Source organism: Embiotoca jacksoni, unplaced genomic scaffold (assembly GCF_022577435.1).
Source record: "Embiotoca jacksoni isolate LCO1_2020_lvr unplaced genomic scaffold, fEmbJac1.0.p SCAF_2, whole genome shotgun sequence".
Classification (NCBI taxonomy): domain Eukaryota; kingdom Metazoa; phylum Chordata; class Actinopteri; family Embiotocidae; genus Embiotoca; species Embiotoca jacksoni.
The window spans coordinates 21,937,605-21,958,247 of record NW_027185340.1 but is presented as its reverse complement, the minus strand read 5'-3'; the positions used below and the strand labels follow the sequence as shown (position 1 = coordinate 21,958,247).

General features: G+C 38.5%; 2 protein-coding genes across 3 annotated transcripts; both read left to right on the top strand.

Moving 5' to 3' along the window:
- The first annotated feature begins 1,107 nt into the window (after positions 1–1,107).
- Positions 1,108–4,014, top strand: hsd3b1 (hydroxy-delta-5-steroid dehydrogenase, 3 beta- and steroid delta-isomerase 1). Its single transcript, XM_069153667.1, has 3 exons — positions 1,108–1,493; positions 1,874–2,038; positions 2,839–4,014. Exons 1-3 carry the CDS (start codon positions 1,343–1,345, stop codon positions 3,645–3,647), a joined length of 1,125 nt encoding a protein of 374 aa, XP_069009768.1. The 5' UTR covers positions 1,108–1,342; the 3' UTR covers positions 3,648–4,014.
- A 955-nt stretch (positions 4,015–4,969) lies between these two features.
- Positions 4,970–20,567, top strand: pla1a (phospholipase A1 member A). 2 transcript variants are annotated; one of them, XM_069155059.1, is made up of 11 exons: positions 4,970–5,429; positions 7,372–7,588; positions 8,205–8,382; positions 9,139–9,247; positions 10,889–10,990; positions 13,860–13,952; positions 14,199–14,363; positions 16,194–16,283; positions 16,838–16,943; positions 18,395–18,550; positions 19,954–20,567. In XM_069155059.1, exons 1-11 carry the CDS (start codon positions 5,363–5,365, stop codon positions 20,042–20,044), a joined length of 1,374 nt encoding a protein of 457 aa, XP_069011160.1. In that variant the 5' UTR covers positions 4,970–5,362; the 3' UTR covers positions 20,045–20,567. The 2 variants fall into 2 exon arrangements, with proteins under 2 accessions (XP_069011160.1, XP_069011159.1); XM_069155058.1 differs by having other exon boundaries at positions 14,181–14,363.
- Positions 20,568–20,643: the final 76 nt, after the last annotated feature.

Sequence of the window (20,643 nt, the reverse complement as noted above, 5' to 3'; positions counted from 1 at the left end):
GTCATCTGCCGTATTGTAAACAAAGTCTCATAATATACTTGAATCACTAATGTTACATAAAGTGGATTCTTGGAGAGTGAAAAATCCAATGCAAAATGTAATGTGCAGTAGCTGTCAAAGACGTATTTAAGTACAAAATTCAAAAGATTCAAAAATAGAATTGCTGCATTTGTGAAAGTGCCAATTTAACTACCAAATGCTCGGTTGGGTGAATTAATCCACAGAAACATCAGATATATTTGTGGATCTTGTTTGTTTTGTAAAATGTTCATCTGTACAGTTATAGCATTATAGTGTAATGATGTATGCAGCTGAAAAAATTGGAGACAGTCAAGTAAAGTAAGAGTATTATGGTAATGTTCTAGAATACAGTGTGATAAACACAAAATACATGGACAAAAAGCAGAATAACAGCAATTTGTGGAATGTAACTAAGTTCATTAATTCAAGTATTGTACTGAAGCAAACTTAGATAGACAGACAGACAGACAGACAGACAGACAGACAGACAGACAGACAGACAGACAGACAGACAGACAGATAGATAGATAGATAGATAGATAGATAGATAGATAGATAGATAGATAGATAGATAGATAGATAGATAGATAGATAGATAGATAGATAGATAGATAGATAGATAGATAGATAGATAGATAGATAGATAGAGGAACGAAGAGGCCAAGGTCCTTTCAGCATTTGTCTAAATGTAAACTTTCACAAACAGATATGTTTTCAATTTAGACTTGAAGATAGAGACGTTGTCTGCCTACTGATCCGACTGCTTCCACAAGAGAGGAAGCTGATAACTGAGGGTCCTGCTTTCCCTTTGTCCAAAACGAGTGTCTACAAGAAAGCGACTTAAAAAAGGAACCCTTTAACACTAAAGTCTTGCCTGATACCCATCTGCATCACATACTGAGTCTGCCCAACTCTTCATACAAAATACTCTTCACAAATAAATAACAGATGGAGGTTACATCTTCCGACAGCAGCTGTCCTTGGCATACCGTGTAAATTGTACCAGCCCCCTTTTTATCAAACTCCACAAGTCTTCTCATTCTTCCATGAAGCAGAACAGCCCATCCCCTTTTTCCACACTGCCTTGGAGCAAATAATGTTTTTTCTCGTAACTTTTGTGGGCTTACAAAAAGTAGAAGTGCTGAGGCTGAAAGGGCAGAAGGAGCTGTCACTCTTCCACAGACAGACCTCACAGAGTTGTATTCTTTTTTTTTTCTCTTTTTCAGCCACTTCTCTTGAAAAGGCAGAAAGCCAGAAGAAAAGAGGGCCATTGAAAGAGCCATTTGCAAGGATTTGTTTTAAAAGAGAGTATTGACCTGCGATGTCTCTGAGAGGTGGTGTGTGTGTGGTGACGGGAGCCTGTGGATTCCTGGGAAAGAGGCTGGTGAGGCTGCTGCTGGAGGAAGAGAAAATGGCTGAGATCCGGCTGCTCGACAAACACGTTCAGCCCCAATTTATACAGAGTCTGGATGGTAAAACTTGTTTATTTATATATTATTCATCTATTTTTCTCACATGAAAATTTCTGAAATGATACGAAAATGTTAAAAATGCAGGAATACATTGGACTCATTTGTCCATTTGAGGAAAACACTTTGTTATACCAGCAATTAATTTAATGTATTTAATTATCTATTTATTACTATTTCCATGTTAACATCTATTAGACTCACTCAGTTTTAAAATGAATGTTAAATACTTTCTAGCCAAAACAGGCAATATGTAACAGTAAAAGTACACATAATTCAAAATACAAGACACAATAAAAGAGTGTCAGCCTTGTTATTTTACATATCAAATAACCCTGCCTGGTGTTTTGTTTGTGACTGAGAGTTTATTCTTGATGTGTCAGATTCTAGAGGCGACACAAAGCTGAGTGTTTATGAGGGGGAAATACGAGACGCGGATTTCCTGAGGAAAGCCTGTCGAGGTGCATCAATCGTCTTCCACCTCGCATCCATCATTGACGTTACTGACAAAGTGGATTACAGTGAGATTTATGGGGTCAATGTCAAAGGTGAGGCTTTAATTTTAATCCACTGGAGCCTAGCTGAATTATTGTAACTTATTTTTTTAATATCCAATAATTATGCATTAAAAGACATGTTATTTACAGTATATAGAACTGTATTGATTGCCTGATGCTTCATTTCCATTCACACCCTACAAATATTTAGTCCTATACTGATATTTCAAGCTACCTTCATTACTTACATTGATTGATGCATCAACTGCTGTCACCTCAACTCTTTTCCAGTGACATTAACTTCATCCAGCCGACACCTGAACTACTTTCACCACTTGCACGTCATGTGAATTTTCAAACCACTTACTGCTCACATTACGACTCACACTTCAGCTGACAATAGCATTTCTCCGTAATTACACTCCAACTGACATTTCAACTCCTACAAGGACATAACTACGGTATAACTTTCATCAACTCGACTCCTATTAGTGCCCAAATCCCAACTTCCCTGTTAACAGACAGCATTTTAAGACATTTTAAGAGCAAGTTAAGCTTAAACAGCATTCAAATTTGTATCTGCCACTTCAACTTTTTTAAATGCTTACATGTAAACTTTTAACTTTATTCAGTTTGCCAATACAATGGACATTTGCATAATGGCTTTAACCCTTCCTACATACAGGTTTTAAAAAACAAAGTGAAACATTTCAGCCACAATTTGAAGGCAGCTTTGAATGAATGAATAAATAAATGAATGATATGACTGCCCAGTTTAAAAACAGTCCCCACTGAGATATCATACATAAGTAGAGATTCATTGTTAGCTGAAAAGCATCTTTGCATTGCAGGAACGCTTCTTCTTCTGGAGGCATGTATTCAAGAGAACGTGGTGTCCTTCATCTACACCAGCACCATCGAAGTGATGGGACCAAACCCCAGGGGACAACCGATAATCAATGGCACTGAGGACACCGTTTATGAGAGCTCTCTGAAGTTCAACTACAGTAAGACCAAAAAGGAGGCTGAGGAGAGAACCCTGCAGGCTCACGGTGAGGTGCTCCAAAACGGAGGCCGACTGGCCACCTGCGTCCTCAGACCGATGTACATCTACGGGGAGGGCTGCCGCTTCTTGCTGGGCCACATGTGTGATGGGATACGAAACGGGAACATTCTGTTTCGTATGTCTCGACCTGAGGCCCTAGTTAATCCCGTATATGTGGGCAACGTGGCCGTTGGTCACCTCCAAGCAGCCCGCAGCCTCACAGATCCCCAAAAAAGAAACGCCATTGGAGGAAAGTTTTACTTCATTTCTGATGACACACCACACGTGAGTTATTCAGACTTCAACCATGTCATCATGTCTTCTCTTGGCTTCGACATCCAAGAGAAAACCATGGTGCCGCTCCGAGTCTTCTACATATTCTGTTTCTTGATGGAGACACTGTGCATGATTGTCCGGCCTTTCATACACATCGTCCCGCCGCTGAACCGCCAGCTCCTCACCATGTTGAACACGCCGTTCAGCTTCTCCTATCAGAAAGCCAAGAGCGATCTGGGATACATCCCCAGATACAGCTGGGAGGAAGCACGTAAACGCACCATGGAATGGCTCGCCTCACAGTTGCCGACGGAGAGGGAAAAAATATGGTCTAAATAATCCAAGAAATATTTTAGCAAAAAGTAGAAAAACTGTACAATGAGTAGGTTTCTGTATGTGCTTTTGGCCTTGTGTTTTTATTCATTAATAAAACAGGATTCAGGCAGTTAATAAAGCTTGCATGAGTCATTCAAAAACATGGTGATCATGACCGCACGGCTGCATTCACTTTAGTTTCGCCTGTACATTTTGCATATAATTACACACAACCTCATTAGAAACCATTTAAGATGGGCAGTTATCTTAAATAACTTCCCCATATGAGTGTGAAGAGGTTAGGACATGCTAAATGCCTAAAATAATTTTGTACCAAAGGTTGTTTCTGTACTGTAGAGCAATGTGTTGTGTATACTAATAAAGTTCATAGGGAAAACATTATTGTTGATTATGTGTGTTTTCATTGTTACTTTCTTTATATGTTCCTTTACTGTCAGCTCATCAACTTATATTGCAACTTCATTGTCCCCAAAGTTAAGTGGATATGTGTGGGGTTAAAGTTACCATTGTTTGTCATAATAGTTTTCACTTATTTTCAACCAAAGTGTTAATTATAATTAAGCTCTGAATCATGTTAACACCAAATGATTGCCAACTGCAAGAAATATGCTTGACCTGTTTTCACAGGATTACCTTTGTGTGTTTGTGTGTGTCTTTATACGTTTATGTGTTCCAATAGTGGTTCAAAACCACTGTTATGGGGACATTTATGTATTTTGAGGACATTTATGTTGGTCGTCACAACTTTAAATGACAGTTTGAGAGTTAAAAATAGTTTTAGGGTTCAGGCTAGAATTAGGTTTAGGTAAAGGTTTGGGTAACAGGATGGGTTTAGTTGTGATGGTTAAAGTTTGGGCTGGAGAATGCATTATATCAATGAGTGTCCTCGCAAACATGTGTGTGCGCACGTGCAAGTATTACTCACTTTGTGGGGACAAAACGCATGTCCTCATGATGTAAATCTTTCCATTTAAAGACTTGGTTTAGGTGTCCAGGAAATGACTGTCAACCCTTGCAATGTCCTCTGAATAGCCTGGGATGGAACAAAATTAAAGACTCTATTATTTTACAGTATATTTACAAAGGGCATTGATTATGTAAAAGAGCATTCACAGTGGAACAATCAATATTTATTGATTTACTGATTTCCCAGGGTTACTTCTCCTTACTTTTGCTACTCTCTCTCTCTAAAGCACACCCACAAAACAGTTAAGCTCACTCACACACCAACCAGCAGGCAGCCAGGCCAGAGTCCAGCGTTTTAAACAAACAGCCATTGTAAACAAATGAGGTCATGGATTCATCACCAGGCAAAGACCTCCAACCACTTGTTGGTGTAGCACTAACCCAGTCTGGAAGAAAAAAAGAAAGATCACCCACTGATGAATGTGATGATTGAGTAAACAGGAGAACACAGGGAGAAGTCTGTTGTGGATACGTTCAGGCTTAAGGTGGAGTTTTACAAGAAAAGAAATGCAGTGAACCCAGCAGGGTCTTTGGTTTTTGGACTGTTTTATATGGATTCCTGCATTGCTTCAAGCCTGCTGTTTCCCCGTTGAAGGCTGAATGTTTTTTCCAGAGAGCTAGGATTTACTCGAGCCAACAGCTGATCTCCATTCACCAATCTGGGGGCTAAACAGACCAGCTGAGCACCGTTAAGCACTAACTAAAACCCCCTGGCAGTTACTCTCCCCACTCCCTTCACTGGTACTAGAGAAATGCCGTGGGAGTACAAAACCATCCTCCTCTGTGTTTTGTCGATCTACATCACATCACTGGTGGCGGGTAAGTTTTCTTCTCATGAAGGAGATTTGTTCTGATGAATCACATCGCTATTTTTCATGCAATTGTTCCTTATATGTTTGCAAAGATGCTTGAGTTGAACAGAAAAACGGACTGAGCTATTGAGCTGAGCTATAACACAATACTAGTGTTACTTAACACTGCATTTTAATAATGCAGTCTTAATTAACTGCATTGCAATGATGAATAAAATATAATAAAATAAATGTTGACTGTATAAATGGATGACCTTTGCACTGCAAATATAGAAAAATACAAAGTTAAATGCTGAATTAAATACTGATGAATAAATTGAAATAAAGACCATCATATTTTTCTTGTCTTCACGGCTATGTTTGAATACTATATTACAACTGCTGTGTAAATTGTAAATAAAATAAGAATGTGATTATTTGCAAATCAAATAAACCCATATTTAATTAAAAATAGACCAAAGACAACATATTGAGGGCAAGATTAAGAGAATCTGGAGAAATCTCTGTACGCAAGGGAAAAGGATGAAAACCAACAGTGCATGGCCGTGATCTACAGGCCCTCAGGCGGCATTGCATTAAAAACGGACACAATTTTGTAGTGGAAATCACTCCATGGGCTCAGGAACACTTCTGAAAATGATTGTCTCGGAACACAAATTTTTGCTGCATCCACAAATACAGGTTCAAACTCTACCATGCAGGTGCATTAGGGTAGCTTGCATATCTGGAAAGGTACCAATTAATGCTGAATGATAAATACAGAGGAACGCCATCCTCATTTCAGCAAAACAATGCTAAACCATGTTCTGCAGGTATTACAACATGCATGGCTACGTAGTATAAGATTCTGGGTGCTAAACTGGCCTGCCTGCAGTCCAGACCTGTCACCCATTGAAAACATTTGGCACATCATGGAACAAAAAATACAACAAAACAGCTGAAATCCAATATCAGGCAAGAATGGGACAACATTTCACTTTCAAAACTCCAGCGATTGGTCTCCTCAGTTCCCAGATGTTTATAGAGTTTTGTTAAAAGAAGAGGTGATGCAATACAGCGGTAAACATTCCTCTGTCCCAATTTGGAGAATTTGTTGCTGGCATCAAATTCAAAATGAGCATATAGTTTCAACAAAATCAAAAAGTATTTTTGCTTTAGTTATTTGTTGTAATTTGTAAATTTGTCATCTAAATGTGTTGTGATAAAGCAAAAAGGATTTCACAAATTATTCCTTTCTGTAACATTTTGCTGTGCCAATCACCACGGTGTTAAGTACACAACTTGAGAGCTTTTATTCCCTGATATATTGCATGACTTCATCATGCGAGTGCATATTAATGATGCATGAGGGTAACCAGCCCAGTATCACACCAAAGCCGGCAGGACCGCTGGACGGACACGGAGGGGTGACAGACGGGTGACTGGCCGAATCTGGCAGAATCTAGCAGAATCTAGCAGGAACTAGCCGGAACTAGCAGTATGGACCGAGACCCGATGACTGCAGGGGCAGGGCAGATATAGTCTGGTGAGGTGATCAGTGGAATCAGCCACCTGCAGGTGGTGATTGGGGAGAGTGGTAGCAGCTGCTGAGACTGGTGAGGGGTGTGGCCACAGGAGGTGACAGGAGGCGGGGAGAGGAGGACACAGAACACATGGGGACACAATAACAAACAGACAGGGGAATGACAGAAAACATGAGGAGAGGTGATTGGGGACAAAACAGAGGAGCAGACAGTAGGAGCAGACAGGAATCCTGACAATTTAACCCAAACCATGATGTTTTTCCAAAACACATTCGTCACGCCTAGGCGAAGTGAAATGTGACACTGACACAGTAACCTCTCGTGGACTGATTGAGGTGTATTACAGACTCTGGTGTGATACTGGATTTAGCTAACACAACTATCTGACCTGGTCGATATGACATTATGTCCTTCTACGCCCACCAGGTTTAGACGAGACGCAGGAAGATGATCAGTGCACCGAACTTAACAACACCACTTGGGCAGAGTACCGGCAGCTGGGAGTCAAACTGCAGGTCCTGTACTTGTTGTTGACAAGGAACAACATGGACTGCGCACACAAGTTCAATCAGGAGTCTCTAACCAGGCCGGCCTCCTACTTCAACGTCTCCCGTCCTACAAAGGTCATCATTCACGGCTACAGGCAAGGAACCAGTTTTCTAAGTCAGTTTCTGAACATGACAACAATTAAACTTCAGTTGAAAAAACATACACACTTGAAGTTTAAATGCTGTCTATTTAATCATAAATATTTAATGTCATTGGCTTGATATGGTTTTAGGCTTTTTAACATGCTTACCAAAATCAAAACTGACTGAAATGATTAATTTCTGGGGAGTCTGCTCAAACAGAAAGCTGTGTCCTTTTAATTATAGCTTTTAGTAAAGGGTGCAGTGTTGTTTACACATCTTTTAGATCTGCGTTCTCAGTTCTCAGTTTTTATTCTATAAACACTCGGCATATGCAATGTTTCCTATGTTAGGCTTTATGTTTTTGGTTTAAAATTGATTTCAACCCTTTTAAATTTAAACAGATAACAGAAAAATCAAGTTAAAAAACATTAGAAATAAATTCTGTTCAGCTTTTTTGCAGGCATCCTGAGCCCCCTGTAAGATAGTTTTTAAGCTTAATATTTAAGGGCACCAGCGTTGTCTTGTTTAGTTTTTCCAGACTTAATTGACTGTTCTGCAAACTGACTTGAAATATTTCATATAACCTCACTATTCACTATCCCGCCCCATGCCATCATACCCACACAGGGCTCTGGGGAGCAAGCCGTCCTGGGTAAAAGAGTTAGCTCAGGCCCTGCTCAGGGCTCAGGATGTGAACGTGGTGGTGGTGGACTGGGTCTACGGCGCCTCCTTCGCCTACAACCTAGTGGTGGAGAATTACAAGGAGGTGGCTGTGCAGATCTCTGTCCTCATAAACCAACTACAGGTGAGAGAAACTTTATGAATTCACTTTTAGTTGCAGAATCTTCCTCTGTTTTACTGCTAAAAGAAATCAGCAAATTAATGTTGGATTACAGTATAAAGTCATTGACAATCTATTACAATTAGAAACCAAAATTATTGAACACAATAATGAATTTGTTCATAAAACATGAGCTTTAGAAATTAGTGTAGTATAATATTTTAAAAATACTAAATAAATAAGAGGATTTTTTTTTTTTTTTTTTTTTTTTTTTTTTTTAAGTGCAGGGAATTGACAAGCTTGTATCCCTCTAGAACAACCTGAACTATCATCAACCAATCAAATTTAACTGAGACACATTTGTAATTGGTCATATACTACAAACCCCGCCTCTTTTATGTGAACAGGCTGATAGCTAGATTGGGAAGCCCTGGGTTAACTTAGAGCATTAATAACCGCTGTATGACTACTTATTGTTTTGTTTGGTTTAGTAAAGCCAGATAACAGAATGATTTCTTGAGTATGTTGAACCTACTTGGGCCCCTGGACCCTGAAACTTAAACAAATGAATGGAATTCCACTATTTTATTATTCACACTCGTGCTTTTTTTTTAGTGTGACACGTTAAAATGTCTCCTGTGAAAAAGATCTAAAGGGGTCAACAGTTAATTTTTGTCCGAGACAAGTCACCTAGTGCTACTGCAGCTGTAGACACTCTACAGAAGGTGCATCAGGTGAAAATAAAATTGACCAATGTTTTTGACCTGTCTATTCCTACAGGAACATGGATGCAAACTAGAGTCCTTCCACTTCATCGGGGTCAGTCTAGGGGCGCATGTTGCTGGCTTTGTGGGGACTTTGTTCGAGGGGAAGATTGGAAGAATCACAGGTGAGTCCAGAATACCTCCATTTTATTTATGTAAGTTTAATTGGAAACACTACAGAACTGATTGCAGAAAAGAATAATTTGAAAATGTTACTGACCGGATCTCAGTCCTGCTCCACCTGCGCCCACCTCAGTTTAAAAAATAATCCTCCCTTACTAGATACACAACCAAATCATAAGGGAGAACTTCTACAACACCTGGAAAACCTGGAAAATGCCAGGTGCCAATATCCTGCTGCTACGTCTACGGAAACAGAACAACAACCGTCCAGACAATGAAGGTCTCCACAGCTCAGACATCTGTCAAAGAGACCCTATGTGACCTTGGAATATTAGCAGGGTTCTTCAAAGGACAACAGCACTTTGATAAGAGGCTGTCTGAAGCAGTAGGGAGAGGCTCAGTCCCCTCATCCCACAGAACCAACACAATGCACCCACTGTTCACTTGTTTATACCAGGTCCTCTTGCCTGAGTGGGGAGGCTTGTGTTGGTTTGAAGAGGCTTCACAGATGCTGACTGAAAGAGCAGGAATAAATTTGGAAAATAATTATTGATTATTTGAAGAGTTTTCAAAAACAATCACTGAACTAAACACTCTCTTAAAGTACTTGTAGATTTCACTCGTGGTCATAAAGGGTGTAGCCGATAGATATTGCTGCAAAGAAGTTTCATATTCTGAAACATTAATGCTTCACACCCATCTGCAACCTGACCACACAGAAGACAGTTTCCAAGGTGGACAACCAAGCTCATTCTCGGACTAAAGCAAGATGTGGTACAATCTCCCCCTTATGTTCTCGAGTTGCATTATGGGGCAATGGGATGGGCATGAAGTATAAATGACTTATGGCCGCCAAAGTGTATCTATGAGTCCAACTGTGCCACATTCAAAGAAATTTCCTCAAAGAGTTCCCCAGATATTGCATTTACAATGATGGGACAGATGTGAGGTCTCAGTGACCTTTGACCAACAACATCTGTCCAGTACATTCTTGAGTCCAAGTCAACATTTGTGCCAAATGTTATGTTATCTTAAGGCGTTCCTGAGATATATCAAGTTCACATGCCAAAATCATAATGTTTTCAGCCATGTCTGTTTCTGGAGTAGAGGCATAAAAATATGACTACAATGAGGAAGATTAGGTCATTAATTGGGGGAAATTTTGTATCCCTGTGGTGTCTGACTGAACCAGAAAGACTGTATTCAAAGAGTAAACCCAACCAAATTCACCATGAGTAATTTCTTTTATTTTTTTTATTTTTTTTTCCTCTTTCATGTGTCGCTGCTTTCTGAAAAAATAGGTTTTCATTCTCACAAAACAAAGTTCAGTCCTGTCAAACCTTACAGGCACAGAGAGACTCTATATAGTTCACAGCCTGTGACCATGAAACCAAAATTGGTTACCAGGCTCCTTAAATAGAAATTCTTGGGAAGTTCCCATGTCATGGGGAAACAATTCTGTAACTTTTCAAAATATAAAAGCATTATACAATTCACCAATGCTTACTTCTTTACAGTGGCCACAACTCAAGTTTCATGAAGATTTAGCTCCTTCATTGTCAAAGTCTTAAGGGGGAAGAAATCCCCTGAATTATTCCAAAGATTTTTACTATTCAAACCGAGTATTCCTCCTTGTTATACAGGCCTTGACCCAGCTGGACCCATGTTTAAAGGAGCTGACATCTTCGACCGGCTGGACCCCTCTGACGCTCAGTTTGTCGACGCCATCCACACTGACTCCGACTGTAAGACCACTTTAACTTACTATGATGCTCATTTCTTTCATTACCACCATGTTGATGGATGAGGTTGCTAAAAGTGTTGTTGTCTACAGTAGAGGTCTCAGAAAGCATATGTTTACCCCCATGTGAGAAAGACCAACAGATCAGCTAGGCTAACAAATTATGGTGTTATTAATGGATGCTGTGGTGGAACCAAAAAGCCAGGGACACTCTAAGTATGTAATAAATGAGTGGAAAGTGTTTGGCTGTAACGGAACTTGGTATTCATTTTGGCACACATGTTAACAGTTCAGAGCAGCCACAGACCCTCCATGGGACATGCAGTGGAAGCTAACTTGATCAACATGCTCAAGATTGTTTCATTTGTCCTCCATGTGCACGGCTCAAATGCCTTTGTAGGGAGGATTTTCTCTCTGATGACCAATGAGCCAATCAGCCTCAAGAAACTTGCAGCACAGAACTGTGAAAAAATGTAAACTTCAAATATCTGTAAACTATGACTTATCATGTAAGGACTTCTCTCTGGTTGTTCCAAGACATGCCAATTTTTTCCCTAATTTGATAGAATTTTGGGGTATTTTAAACATCAACCATAAAATGCGCGATCAAAAATAATTTTCCACATCTCAGCTCCCGGCTCCATTTTTGCCGGCTTGGTGGGCTGATAGATATGTGTGAGTTCAAGGTTCAGACAGGATCAGTCAGGCTGAACTGATTCACACTCTTGGTAAACTGCCAGGCTTTTTATCTTCATTGGTTGGAGCACTTGTAAGAGCATTTCTCAGTATTGTCTGAAATTTTACAAACCAAGAAATCAATCAATTAACAGTGAAAATAATCGGCAGATTCATCTTTTATAAAAAATAATCATTACATAACAAAACGGTTCAAAAAGCTCTCCACCAACACAAGTGAAACAATTCCCAGCAAGTTATAATGTGGAAAGTACTTGAGTAAATGCACTCAATAACCCGCATGTGCCACAAATACACTACAGCCTACCTGAGTAGGTTCTCCTTGTATAAAATCTGAAATCCTTCATCGTCATAGTACTCCATCAACTGAAAACAATCACTTTGTCGTGACATGACTGAAAACTGATGGAGACAGAAAGAGGAGGAGTCAGTGACCACTGCAGGTAATTCAAAGGCTTGTATTGACAGTGTTAACCTTAAAATATATTTCAACCTCAAAAGTACATTCACTTCATATTTTCAGAACCAAAATGATATATTTAGTTGAGCAATATAACTGAATTGATTGTATTTATTTTTAAAAAATATAATCATATAAATTCCATATGATCTGTGCAGCACTTTATCTCTGTAGTGCATTAAGAAGTGACATACAGTATATTTTATAACCTGGCAAGTAGGAACAGGAGGCCGATAGCAGACAAAAGAGCCTTCTTAATGCCAAAACTGCATGAATAATTGCATTGAATCAATAAGAATGCATTTTTCTTTTTTCATTTGTATTGTTGGTCACCTATTGTTTCATGCTGTAAATATATTTACAATAAAGGTTGAATAGAAAAAATACAGGTCTAATTTCTTTAATAAAAAAAATAGGAAAATCCATTCATAGCATTTTTGAGTTTTGCCTCAAAACAACTCCACAATGTCACCTCACAACAAGAAAATTCCAAGAAGAGTGATTTCACCTTTATATCCACTTCCATCATATCCAAATTAATTTAAAAAAAAAATTTGAAAAGTAAAGTTTAAATGTTAACCTGAACAAAATCTTTTCCCAACCAGACTGTGTTCATTTCTTCACCAATGTATTTCTTACTTTGGTTATTTGATTAAAGCTGTTTTCCATCAGTACGGTCACCAAGTAGAGTAGAACAATTACATGTCTATCAATAACAGTCATATTATGTGTGAAAAGACACAAACACTATAATTATATATGATAGTTCCTGATGAAAGTCACTGTGTTAAACAGATAATGATGAGCAATGTGTCAGGCAGGCTGATAACTGACAACTTACCTTTTTCTTCTTACTTTGGTGAGAAACTAACAGAAAATTAAAGAGTTTAAATTGTCTATTTGTTTCTATTTGATTATTTTTTGATCTATGCATTCTGTTTACTGCAGTACTGAACTGTTCTATACTGACAGAACCAACCCGAAATATATTTCTTACAACTTGGACACCCAATGTTTGTCCTTTTAATAACATATAACTGATCTAATGAGCAAATACTAATCAATTCTATAAATTTTAATTCCATAAAGGAGAGATCATAGTAGTAGATAACAGTATATTGAAATGACAGTCTGAGTAATGAATTCAGGTGTCCAGACTCTGATGAGGAGATGCTGCTTCATAGAGCCACGTCCCAAATGTCTGCAGGAGTCCCGCAGGATCTAGATGTTGGAGGAGCCTATGCACCAAAAAGAGAAATTCCCCTCTGTCGTTAACATACTTTGGGTGGCTCTGCATGAGAATTACACACAAATATGCTGAGACAATGAGTTTACTCTTCCAATAATGTAAATTATCCAGTTTGCTCCAGTTTCTTGTGCTAGATAATTAAAGAACAACTGCCCACGTTGGTATTAAAACTCAGCAAATCAACACAGTCTCTGAGTTCCCCCAACCCTATGAAAGGGGATTGTTGAAATTCTTGGGGGCTCTTTTCTTATGGATATAATGAACCACACTGAGGTGTAGTCTTCAAAGATAGCTAACCAGGCTGTCAGGGGTGCTATTACATATGGTTCATACATATGGTTGGAGAGGAGCCATGTAAAATGTAACTTGTTTTTCAGGCCTTAACTTGTATTTCTACTAACCATCACATTCAAAGCACCACTAACAAAATGTTATGTAGAGTATTAATGAGGTTCTCTTCCGCATCAGATTTCGGCATCTCCATCCCTGTCGGTCACGTGGACTTCTTTCTGAATGGAGGGAAGGACCAGACTGGATGTGGCCGCTCCAGGTTTGCCTCAAGTAAGTCCTGCATTAACACCTAAATAAGTGAGATCTAACAGCAAGAGAGCAGCTGTGTTTGTACTTTTGGCTGTAGTGTCCTTCGTTTTTCATCACGAAGTTATGAGTGAAATGTAAATTCTTCATCAATAGATTTCCCTCCATCTGGATAGATTTTTAGATTACTACACTTTTGAAATTGACAGCCTTCAGACATCTGGGCCCCTTAGTGTTTCTGTGTTTTGTCAGTTCTTGTGTACTTTCCAGTGTACGGTTATGTGATATGTGACCACATGAGGGCCCTGCACGTCTACATGAGCGCGCTGAACAGCTCCTGCCCGTTAATGGGAATCCCGTGCTCGACCTATGAGGACTTCCTGAAGGGACAGTGTGTGGACTGTGGCGTCTTCAAAGGGACATGTCCAGTGATAGGTAATAAAACACCTGGGAGTACAGCTGCAGTAGCTATGGTTTGCATTGTTATCGATTTTATGAATCATAAAGACTGTGAGTGACTATTTTGGGCAGAAGTGTTATTAAAAGGCCTGACTCTGATATTAGTGACTAGTAGTGCTGTCTCATTTCTGCTGCTGTCAGTAATGCGCTGATAATAGTACTGTCACTGGTTCTATTGCTGCTATTGCAACAAATACATTTTATTCTAATAATACCATACATTTACTGTAACTATTTTTAATCTGACTCCCTGAAGCGCTTCTAAAATGATCATCACATCTCATTATGTGTCTGAATTTTAATAAATGTATGAATTTATGTTTTCAATTCAGGGATTTTACATTTTTCATTCTCAGTTTAATTTGATGATATTTTAAAAACCACAATTTTGATTTTATAAAAAGTCAACAAGTCAAATAAGTTTATTTATAGGCTACAGTTCAATTAAACACAACAAAAGTTGACCAAAGTGCTGCACAGCATTAAACAAAATTAAAACAAATCAGATTGACGATCAGATAAACAAATAAGCTATTAAAAACAAAATAAGCCATAAAACAACACACAAGGATATGAGCAGTAATTAATGGACAATAAAAAAAATAAAAAAAATAAATTGGGCCTAATCTGGAAATACAAGTGAGAATAAATATGTGAAAATAAACTGTACATTATTTTTTATGACACTCTGTACTTACAAGCATTGTCAGAACTGTCAGTCATATCTGAAGATGCTTATCAGTAAATGGTATCCTGTACAATATGCAGTGCTGTACAAACATGTTAGGCTTCATGCAAAGAAAAAAGTAAAGAAGCACAGTTAAGAAGAAAATAAACAGATTAATTTGTAGCCCTGACAAAATTTGCTTTTTTACTTTTTTTATGTGTATTATGACAATACACATTAAAAAAAAGGAAAAAAGAAATAATAGTAACTATTAACTATTGATTATTTCTGTCTTGCTATCAGCTAGGACAACTTCTATAAGCCAGAAAGGTTTATGTAGGATATGCAGAACTCCGCAAAAGGTTTGGAAACTAAAAGTAAAGTGGGGGAGGCTTTCCAAAGATAATGCTATGAATATATTTATTTACCAATGAACTTCATACAAAATACAGTAAACAAAAAAAAAATCAGCACTAGTTCTCCATGGTTAACTTGCACATAATTTTGTTGTGATTTCAGGCTGTCTCTGTTTTAATGCTTCATGTAATCCCAGAGTGACTCCCTGATGTTGAGATCAGGGTTATGCGGGGGCCACACCATCCTGCTGCAGAGTGAATTTGAGACTGATGATGTTGTGTGGTGGATAAGATTGTAAACATCTAAAGTGCCAAAAAAAAAAAAAATAGGAAAATGTTCCTTTAACTCCAACCAGTGACAACATAGACAGCAGACTGTATCAAAATTATTTAAAACTGAAACTTCAATGCAATAAATTAATTATTTTTCTGTATCATTCACAAATGAAAGACACATAATCTGCAGTCACAGTTATAGATGTTTCTATTAGAATAATGAGAGACAAACAGAATGATGAACACCAAACCCAAGAAAGAATAAAAAAGTATAAACAAGCTTGTTTGGATCTCTGTTTAGTTCCAGTATCACCTGCAGATATGGAATCAGGCCACACTCAAGCAGCAGGTCTGCTCTTGTCACACGGCAGCTTCTTAACATTTCAACTCTCCATTCTCCAACGCACACGTGACAGTTCATGTACATGTGACTTTTGATCTGTGATGTATGTACAGGAGGCGTGTAGTGTGACTCTCAATCAATGTGTCTGTGTGTGTGTGTTTCAGGTTTATCAGAAAACAGTGGGATAACTATGTCTCAGATTCCCAAAGAGCAGAAACTCTTCCTCCTCACATCGTCTACGCCACCTTTTTGTGGTGAGTGTTGGAGTGTGTTTCTGCGACAACTGTTGGCTTTTTCTTTTCTTAAAGATTTGAAAAAAATATATTTTATAGGTTTAGATTGTGCCACACTTGCTCACTCTTACCTCACAGAGAGAAATGTTGCTGCTGATATTATTCACTCAGCCCATCTGACCATCAGAAACGGGATGCCACAGGGGTCTATTCTTGGTCCACTGTTGTTTACATTACGTATAAATAACATTATTCTTCCTAATCAACACTTCCCCACCTTTACTAGTGACTCTTACTATCCTGCCATTAAAACCTTGAATGGACCCATGTCATTCTGGCTGAGTCATATAAATACTGAGGGATCATTCAAGATTCATATTCAACACTTGATTAAAAAATTTAAAAAGGTTTTTCATACAAAATTAAAGACTGTCGGTCTCCCTGCAACTATTGTGCGGTGTGTTCTCAAAAACACTGACAGGAATTAGTTTTCTATATGGTGAAATAACGCTTCTCACATATGTATGTAGTACCTGAAAATGCCTTTCCTGCTGTGTTGATGTTCTTCTGCTCAGCTCATCACATCCTGCTGGAGCTGGAAGTTTCTACTCTGGATAAGAGCGCCGAGGTGGAGGTGACACTGATAACTGAGAACCTGGGAACGGAGCAGAGGCTCAGGCTGTAGGTACCACGTCTCTGAGGCTTTTTTAAAGCATCTCACTGAACTCACTTTTTAATGTTCATGTATACGAAGCGTTCAGCTTATGTGTGAGGTTGTGATGTATTGAATTTAGTACAACGTGGTATAAAATGGAAAACAAATTTGAACATTACCCTCTGGTCCAAATTCGTTTTTTAAAGAGTCTGCATACGGAATAGAGTTTGAACACTCACTGAGCACTTTGTTGGGTGCACCATGCTAATACTGGTTAGAGCAGGGATCTCCAACCTTTTTTTGTCTGAAAGCTACCTTGACAAAATGAAAGTGTCCGAGAGCTACTCATGTTTAGTAACATTTATTCACATAGCTGAGCTCCACCCAAATCAGATGAATTGGTACTCAACACTCACATTTTGTATCACAACCGCTTAAATTCAGAAGCATGTGGATGTTTTTTTTCTATATGCATTTCTTTATGTTGCCAAATGGTCAAAACCTAATATACACCTAGGATAGTTGTGATGTTCAGATTGCCTGCAGTGTAACTTTGGTCTCTCACTCAGTGACAGATGCTCACTTTATAGCTCTGGTCCCACTGTTGTGATCCAGCCGAAAATATTGTATTTATGTTATTTACCTAATTTATGAGCAGCTGTTTGTTTCCAGTTCAGTGTGAGAGTCTCTGCTACACTTCTGTCCTCTGATCTCTGTGTGTCTCACTCCTCAACCTCAGACACAGGTGAAGGGAGAGAGGGGAGATTGTGTAATCGTTAATCAATCGTGTTGATAGCATTGTTCTCTCAAACAGTGTGTGGGAAACACTGTATGTTGTTTGAACCTTCCGCGATCTACTCAGAACCAGGTCGCAGGCTACTGGTAGTTCACGAGATATGGGTTGGAGACCCCTGGGTTAAGGCCTCCCTTTTGCTCAGTTCTTGGTATTGTGGATCCCTCCCTTTACTTAAAGCAACATTTAAACTCTCATATCAAACCAGAAGCATAAGAAGAGGAAAAATAATTGACAGCATTTTTTTTCCTATAATTTAGTTCTGGTTACATAACTCTAATGCCGCGACCTCACCCCTGAGCTTGTCAGCAGTTTCCTTGTGTGTATTTGTTTTCTCAGAAAAAGTGAATGGGCAGTTTCTATTTCAAGAGGACAGGTTCACTGATTTCAGTGAGATTCTCTCATTTGTTTTTGTTTTTTACTTCAAAGGAAGAGTGAATCCTCTATGTTCTAACTTCTATCTTGATAAGGATTCTGAAATTGAAAGACTAAAAATAAAGCCAACAATACAGCTTGTTGACTCGAAAAGAGTGAAAGCATACCAGTCTGTAGTAGTTCTATTCATCATAGGTAACAAACACAGCTGAGTAATAACTGTCCACTTTGATGAATGTTGATTATCTGAAAGCGTCTGGCTTGTCATCAGTTCTTATGACAACTTTTTTTTCACTGTGTATATTGCAGTCAGACGGATATGACCGTGTACAGGACAGTGTTGGCTCACCCTGTGGCTCTGTGTGAGATCGACTCCATCTGGATGACAAACACAGGAGCCCGCTTCTACAGACAGGGAGAAATCCACGTCAAGTCTGTCTGTGTCTCCGAGTTTCCCTCTCTCAGGCACGTACAGTCTAATGTGGATAAAACATAAACACACACACTGCTCTGTTCAAGCTCCTCCTCGTAGAGTTTACTTCTCTGAGCACTGTAAAAGCTATTTGCAGATTCAGGCCAAACAGCTTCCAGGTTTCTGTTTCTGTTAAGGTAACACACAAAAAAGTGAAACATACAGGCAACAGATCAGAAAGTTTGTCATTTGGGTTCTTGTCTGCATTGCTGACTGAAATACATGTAACTTAGAAAAATTATTTGAGTGCTATTTCAGTAAAAACTGTGTTTTCATGATCAAAAAGTTCAGAGTTTGCTTCTTCATGAGGGACAACAGGATTCTCTGCACCAATAGTATCGATGGATTTCAATCACTAGCAAGATTAACAGCAGGCAAAAAATATTGTTTAAATGTCCACAGAAAAATGTCAAACCTAACTTGCAGCATAATTAACTTCTCTCCTGTCCCCCGTTATGCTCAGCGTGTTACAAACACTCATACATTTGCTAAAAGATTTAACACACAGCTTCTGTTTCACTTCTTTCCTGAGTGACAAACTGAAGCAAATGTAGCTGCAGAAGTAGCTTCATCAGCTGATAATAGTTAACCACTATTGTTTTATATGCTACAAATAAGTATAAAGAGCCTTATCTGAATTGTATGGTTGAGGTCATTTACAAACAGTGTTGACATTACATAATTAGTGCATTGACAAGTTTGACAACTGTGAAATGTGTCTCCTGAAAACTAAACTCAAGATACCCCCTTCAAAAAATTTAACTGTAAATAATGTAAATAAACACTATGTCATACATTTCAACAGTCAAATAACAATATTCAAATGCGTGTCAAGAGTTTCATATTGGTTGGGTTATGGCAGGAAGGCTAGCTCATGTTTTTAGATTTGTAGCACAAGGTTTTACAATGAATATGGTAACCAATGAATTTAACCTTTTACTGGCAGTTTTTCCAGGAGAAGATTAAGTCAACCACTGAGTAGTAGCTTATTTAAACCATATATATTACTCTACAGTTGGTAAATGTAAGTGTTGTAATCGTGGGGTAATGAGCGCTTTGAAGTTACATATGAATTCACAGAAATCCCAGATTTCCCAGTTTTCCACCAGCGTACAATGTATTTTCAAGCATGTGTCACAGCAAAGCGTGTAATACACATACCCGGCCACTAGAAGGATTGTGTGAGTGTCGTGTTTTTGCCTCGTAAGAGGTATCAGTATCATGTGCTTTAAGGAAGCCAAACCCAGTGAAAAACCCATGTGGTTAAAAAAAAATTAAAAAAAAATTAAAATATACTTTTAGTCTGAAGCTGTTTTGCCCAAGTTTGTCTTATTAGTTTGTTTTATTTTCCTGTTAAGTAGTATAATATTTAAATGAATGTGTGCTTATCTTTCAGGCACGAGGCGCCACTGTGTGTGAACAACATCAATATCAAACGAGGGGTTCTGTGGTCACATGACTTTGTGCAGGTGTGTAGCTTCTACTGAAGAGAAAGATCAACTCAAAAAGACACTGAAAAGACCCAACAAGTGCATCTACAATGAAATCACCCACATAGATACTGACATGGAGTCAGATTTACATGTTCACCACCTTTGTATGATGTTTAGAAAAATGATCAGAGAGTTAAATCTCAGAGGGCGGAGCCAAAGAATCACTTTTTTTGTGAAGAGGAAGCTAATATACAGCAGACAACAATAAACTGAGAAAGTATAGTCAAGTCATGCCAGGCTAGCCCGCTAATCCATGATTGTCCAACATGACTGAAACTGGGAAAAAAGTGATTTACATTTGAATGTCTTTTTGCCAGCTTCTTTTTTTTTTTTGTCATCCAATTTTTGCCTCTTAGCTCACTCCTTCCTCTGAGAAGTGTTTTCTAAAATAAAAGCTACACCTGTGATCTGGTACTTTACATCACCATGTCTGATTATGAATCTGCTCCATGTTGTCAATTTGTTTTGTATTTTCTCACAACTAGTTTTAGCAATAAACTGAGCAATAGAATGAAAACTGTACTTTGGTTTTCTCTGTCAGCGTTTGGAGGCAAAATCATTTTTTGCAACGCAAAATGGAAAACGTGCAGTAC

Bases quoted from the DNA above. Each gene is read 5' to 3' on its own strand.
- hsd3b1 (XM_069153667.1), top strand. From the start codon at position 1,343: ATGTCTCTGAGAGGTGGTGTGTGTGTGGTGACGGGAGCCTGTGGATTC. The intron at 1,494-1,873 runs GTAAAACTTGTT...TTGATGTGTCAG, and splicing joins ATTTATACAGAGTCTGGATG to ATTCTAGAGGCGACACAAAG. The intron at 2,039-2,838 runs GTGAGGCTTTAA...TTTGCATTGCAG, and splicing joins TTATGGGGTCAATGTCAAAG to GAACGCTTCTTCTTCTGGAG.
- pla1a (XM_069155058.1), top strand. From the start codon at position 5,363: ATGCCGTGGGAGTACAAAACCATCCTCCTCTGTGTTTTGTCGATCTAC. The intron at 13,953-14,180 runs GTAAGTCCTGCA...GTGTTTTGTCAG, and splicing joins CCGCTCCAGGTTTGCCTCAA to TTCTTGTGTACTTTCCAGTG. The intron at 16,284-16,837 runs GTGAGTGTTGGA...TCTTCTGCTCAG, and splicing joins GTCTACGCCACCTTTTTGTG to CTCATCACATCCTGCTGGAG.